Source organism: Merops nubicus, unplaced genomic scaffold (assembly GCF_000691845.1).
Source record: "Merops nubicus isolate BGI_N331 unplaced genomic scaffold, ASM69184v1 scaffold22858, whole genome shotgun sequence".
Taxonomy (NCBI): domain Eukaryota; kingdom Metazoa; phylum Chordata; class Aves; order Coraciiformes; family Meropidae; genus Merops; species Merops nubicus.
Genome location: NW_008625414.1, coordinates 29,460 through 34,925, shown reverse-complemented (window position 1 = coordinate 34,925; position 5,466 = coordinate 29,460). Strand labels below are relative to the sequence as shown.

The 5,466-nt window shown below is 55.6% G+C and overlaps 1 protein-coding gene across 1 annotated transcript in view; it reads left to right on the top strand.

Annotated features, from left to right (window-relative positions):
• The first annotated feature begins 160 nt into the window (after nucleotides 1–160).
• Nucleotides 161–5,466, top strand: part of DNMBP (dynamin binding protein) — a 6,718-nt gene continuing 1,412 nt past the window's right edge. Inside the window, exons 1-10 of the mRNA XM_008945677.1 lie at nucleotides 161–346; nucleotides 958–1,057; nucleotides 1,593–1,740; nucleotides 2,226–2,243; nucleotides 2,900–3,099; nucleotides 3,289–3,419; nucleotides 3,661–3,765; nucleotides 3,974–4,102; nucleotides 4,552–4,884; nucleotides 5,327–5,461. Coding sequence (XP_008943925.1) covers nucleotides 161–346; nucleotides 958–1,057; nucleotides 1,593–1,740; nucleotides 2,226–2,243; nucleotides 2,900–3,099; nucleotides 3,289–3,419; nucleotides 3,661–3,765; nucleotides 3,974–4,102; nucleotides 4,552–4,884; nucleotides 5,327–5,461 — 1,485 coding nt within the window. The remainder of the gene's footprint in view (nucleotides 347–957; nucleotides 1,058–1,592; nucleotides 1,741–2,225; nucleotides 2,244–2,899; nucleotides 3,100–3,288; nucleotides 3,420–3,660; nucleotides 3,766–3,973; nucleotides 4,103–4,551; nucleotides 4,885–5,326; nucleotides 5,462–5,466) is intronic.

The window sequence follows — 5,466 nt, the reverse complement described above, 5'->3', positions numbered from 1 at the left end:
GGACAGCTTCTCCAGAAAGGTCCCTGCGGGGGCAGTCCTGCTTTCTAACAGTCCTGCTGGGCAGTCTCACGGATTGCCTGTGGTGCGTTCAGGTACAGCTTGTCCCCTGTCCTTGTGTCTTCCCTGGAGGATGCTGATCTTGCTTGTTTGTCTTGCAGAGATGACTCTCCTGTCCTCCCAGACACCGTCCCTGGAGACATCCTCAGCGGCCACTGAGAGCCCAGAGCAAAGGATGCTGGAGAAGAGATCCAAGGTTATTGAGGAACTGCTCCAGACAGAGCGGGACTATATCAGAGACCTGGAGATGTGCGTGGAGAGGATCATGGTGCCACTGCAGCAGGCACAGGTAGGAGCAGGGGGACAGGCTGTGGTGGAGCACTAGTGGAATGGGGTGAGGATGCCAAGTCCACTTTGTTCTCAGAGGCATCCAAGCAGCAGCTCTGGAACCCATAGGGGAAACTCATCTATGCTGAGGGGAGCAGGATGGCTCTCACTGCTCCCTTCACTCATAGCAAGAGCTTGTCTGTCTTGGGATCCTGATGACCTCTCACCATTACTGCGCAACTGTCACAGATTCATTTCCTGGGGCAAGAAATGTTCTTCTTTCTTTGGTTTGTATGTTAAATTCATTGTCAGGAGAAAGAAAATATGGAGTCTTGGCATGCTGACAGAGTTGGTGGGAGGAGTGGGAAAATGACAGGTGAACAGAGGCAGGAATGAAATTACTGGGAAAGACGAGGACACTGTGGTAGAACACATAAGGAGGGAGACTTGCAGTGCACTGGGGGTTGAGGGAGTGAGTGCAGAAGTAACTGTGATGGAAGTCACTGAGATGGTCACACCGGGTGGCTGTTGTGGAGCTGAGGGCTGATGGTTTGCAAGATGGCAAAGTGGGGCTGTTTGGTCTGACTGAGACACATTCCCCCATCCAGGACTTCTTCTCTTCCTATTCCCCAGATGCAGCATATAGACTTTGAGGCTCTTTTTGGAAACATCCACATGGTAATTAGCTTCTCCAAGCAGCTGCTGTCCACCTTGGAGACTTCAGATGCCATCGGTATGAATTCTGCTGTTACCTTTTCTCAGCATGCTGGGATGGGCATTGCTAGCAGTGAGACGGAGCAGTTTGCATGGTAGGAGTAGCTCTCTGGGGCTGGGCTCCCACCCCGCTGGTGTCCATCACCACTCATGTCCACCAGTGAAGATGATGAGATCTTTGTTGCCCCATGAGTCACTATGCTGAGGAACACAGTGCCTGTGGCCCCCCATGGCCCCTTGCCCCAAAGCAAACCCCACTCCTCACTCACGCACTGCTAGCTTTTGCTGCTCAGACCTTGGGCAGCCTGTGCCTTTGCTTTCTGTCTGTGGCTTCAGTGACTAATGTCCCCACTTCTCATCCCTGGGAGACATGGATCAATTGAGCGCTCTGTGCTAGGGGGTGATGAGGTGGCATCCTGGGTGCTCTAGTAGCACTGCTTTCTTGAGCTGAGTGTGGAACAGGAACACTGGGTGTCTTACCATGAGACACACCAGCATTGTTGGAGGCATCTGGGGACCAGGAGACACTGAAGTCCTGCTTCTGCTGTCTGCAGGGCCAGTGTTCCTGGCACAGCGTGCAGAGCTGGAGAGCGTCTACAGAGTGTATTGCCAGAACCACGATGAGGCCATTGCACTGCTAGAAACCTATGAGAAGGATGAGAAGATGCAGAAACTACTCCTGGACCTGCTGGATAGCCTCAGGTTGGAGTCTTTGGCTGTGGCAGCCACCAGGCTGGGTTAGTGGAGTCAGTCTCCCAACATCCCTGCCCCTCTGCCAGGTGGTGACTGAAGAGGATCTGGCTGTGTCACTGTATGGTTGACCAGGCTCTGGGTTCAAATGGCCCGCTGCCCCAATGCACAGGTGCTGGGACACCTGTAGGCCCTCTTAAACTCTTGAGCAGAAGCCACCAAGATCCGGAGAAGGTGGCATGTCCTGGATGGAAGTTTCCTGTTCCCCAGGTCCTACCCTGCCATAACCAGTGAGGAAAGGAGCAGGTTTGCCTGACTCCAGCTGTGAAGGTTAATGCCCTGGGAGCAAGCAGCACTGGCTGCTGTTCTGGGGGGACAGGGCTACGTTGGCAGCATCACTGTGGGAGGGGATGCAGGTGCTGGCTGCGGGACTGCACATCTACCAACACATTAACCCATTGCTTTTCTTTGCTTTTTGGCACTCCGTGGGCCAGCAGGAACCTGTACAGTGAGTGGTAAGTGCATCCTTCCTGTTTGTCCCCACTTGTCTGTCTGGCCTGGCCTGGCTGCTCCCTCATAACTAACCTCCTGCCACCACCGGGGTCCATGTCAGGGGGCCCTAACAGTGCCTCGTGGAGGCAGTGCTGGGAGCAGCAGGGTGTCTGTGATGCGGTTGCAACTGAGGCCGTGGATGGGCTACACAGGCTGGCAGCACAGGCGGGTGATGAGGTGAGGAGAGGCCTCAGGCAGTAAATGGGTTTTGGGAGCTGTCAGCCCCAAGGAGCCAGAAGACTCCTGTGCCAGCTGCTTCAGCGCGATCAGTCTGTCCTGCAGTGGAGCTCAGATCCGGGCACTTGCGTGGTGGGACAGCCTGAGGAAAGGGGCACTCTAGTAAGGCTGTGCCTGTGGGATTTTGTGGTGGGTCTGGTAAAAGAGAGGATCCTGGCTGGGAAGAATCACCTGGTGTGAGTGTGGTCTGCAAACCTGGCATGGATTTGAGATTGCTGAGGGTTCAGGAGTGCAGTTTGTAGATGAGGGTGGTGTGACTTCGGGAGTACAGTGGATTTAGAGACGTTGGTATTCAGGGCCCATTTGGGGTTGATATGAGGCAGCATTTGCATGGCAGAGCTGGACTGAAACCTGGTGCATCTCCTTTATCCCAACTTCCCAGGGGCTGCACGAACTACATTAACCTGGGCTCCTTCCTCATCAAGCCCGTGCAGAGGGTGATGCGGTACCCGCTGCTGCTGATGGAGCTGCTGAGCGCCACTCCTGAGGCACACCCTGACCGGGCACCGCTCACCGCTGCAGTCCTGGCAGTCAAAGAAATCAACGTCAACATCAACGAATACAAGCGCCGGAAGGACCTGGGTGAGTAACTGCGTAGTATTAGGCAGAGACAGACAGGAGTGAGTGTGTTGAGGTTGGTGGCTGTAGGCTCCTGAGACTTAGCTGGCAGCCACAGACATGGAGGGAATCTGCTGCCAAAGCCTGATAAGGCACTGTAAGATGTGGGCATTGTGCTGACAAGGGTCCTGGTTTCTACATCAATCTCTTTAGTGCTAAAGTACCGGAAAGGGGATGAGGATAGCCTCATGGAAAAGATCTCCAAGCTCAACTTCCACTCTATTATCAAGAAATCCAACCGTGTGAGCAGCCACCTCAAGCATCTCACAGGCTTTGCACCCCAGGTAACACGCATCTGCTGCCAGGTGCACTTACACCCCGCATTGATTCTGTGGTGCTGTCTGCTATGCCCCCACACCCCTTCTCCGATGAGTAGCTCTGATCCAGGCCAGCAAGGCACAGTGAGTGTAGGGTCTGAGCCACCCATCTCTGCTATCCAGCTTGTGGGCAGGAGGCCCCATGTCTTACACTCCAGGAGGTGCCAGAGTCCTGCATTGCCTCCCTTGAGACATTTTTCTCTCACAGCTGAAGGATGAAGCCTTTGAAGAGACAGAGAAGAATTTCCGGATGCAGGAGCGGCTGATCAAGTCCTTCATCCGGGACCTGTCTCTCTACCTGCAGCATGTCCGAGTGAGTCAGCCTGGGTGTCATGCTTAGCCCGTGGGTCTCAACAGGTACTGCCGTGCTGCCTGCATGGTGTGTACCTGCAGTGCCTCTGGCCAGTGCTTCTGCCCACGGCCATCCAGGGGGTTGGTCTCCGAGGGTCTGGGCTCCCCTGGGAGGCCTCTTTTCCTGGGTGAGCAAGCATGGCTACGCTGATGGTGTGTCCCTGGTGCAGGAGTCGGCTTGCATGAAGGCGCTGGCAGCAGTGAGTATGTGGGAGCTGTGCACGGAGAAGGGCAGTGGGGACTTGGACCAGTTCCAGAAAGTGAATCGGCTCATCAGCGACCAGCTCTTCTCCAACTTTGTGAGTGAGGTTGAGCTCTTTCATGCTGGGGGCACCTCCCTGGGGCCCTGCTGCAGATGGGCAGCCCATGGGAGGCTGCAGGGAGGGTAACACAGCCTTGGTAGAGGTGTGAGCACTCCTGTGCAGCTCCTCCCTCCTGAGAGCTTTGATACCTTTGGGTTTATGCTGTGTGTTGAGTGTGCCTGTTAGAGAGCTGTAACATTTCAGCCTGGGCTGAAAAAAATGTGTATGTGTGTGAGTGGTTCAGGTACTTCCCATAGGATTGCCCACACCGGCACGTTTATGTAAGACTATAGAGTAATTCCCATTGGAAGGGACCTCTGGATCTCCAGTGAGTGCCATCGAGAAGATGGGCCCTGTGCTGTCCTGGGATGGTTGTGTGCTGGTGTTCACTGCATAGTGGGAGAGAGCACTTCATCTCACCTGCTCTCTGCGACTCTGCCCACCAGAAAGAGCGGACGGAGCGGCTGGTGAGCTCGCCCCTGAACCAGCTGCTGACCATGTTCGCGGGGCCCCACAAGCTGGTGCAGAAACGCTTTGACAAACTCCTCGACTTCCACAACTGCACGGAGCGAGCGGAGAAGCTGAAGGACAAGCGAACGCTGGAGGAGCTGCAGTCAGCCCGCAACAACTATGAGGCCCTCAATGCCCAGCTGCTGGACGAGCTGCCCCAGTTCCTGCGCTTCGCCAAGGAGCTGTTTGCCAGCTGCCTGCGGGGCTACGCCGAGGCACACTGTGACTTCGTGCGCCTGGCCCTGGAGGAGCTGAGACCGCTGTTGTCGGTGGGTTCCTAGAGCAGGCCAGTACTCTGGGCTCTGTGCGGGGCACTAACCTCTCCACAGGGCTCATCCCTAGGACCTGTCCCATTGCAGAGAAAGCTGCTGCTGCAGTTCCAGCCCCCAGGTGTCTTGGAGAGGGCTCCTGTGGGATGCTGTCAGGGCAGGGACTTTTGGGTCATGATGCAGTTATGCCTAGAGATGATGGTGAATGCTCCTGAAACAGTGGGCAGGAGGGCATTTATCTGGGAGAATCTCAGGTCATGAGTTTGGGGACCACTCAGAGCTGGGTCCAGACAGGACTGCAAATCCAGGCGTCATGCAAATCCCAGGTGGGACTTGGAGACCTGCTTGGCCCAGGGGGAGTTGTGGTCTCTGCTGTAGGTCTTGGCCACCCTTCGCAGCAGCTGTCGCCTAACCATGACACCTAACCCTACTCTGGTTCCAGTTGCTGAAGGTGTCCAGCAGGGAGGGGAACCTCATTGCCATCTTCCAGGATGAGCACAGTCGAGTCCTCCAGCAGCTCCAGGCCTTCACCTTCTTCCCAGAGTCCCAGGTCGCTCCCAAGAAGCCTTTTGAAAGGACGAG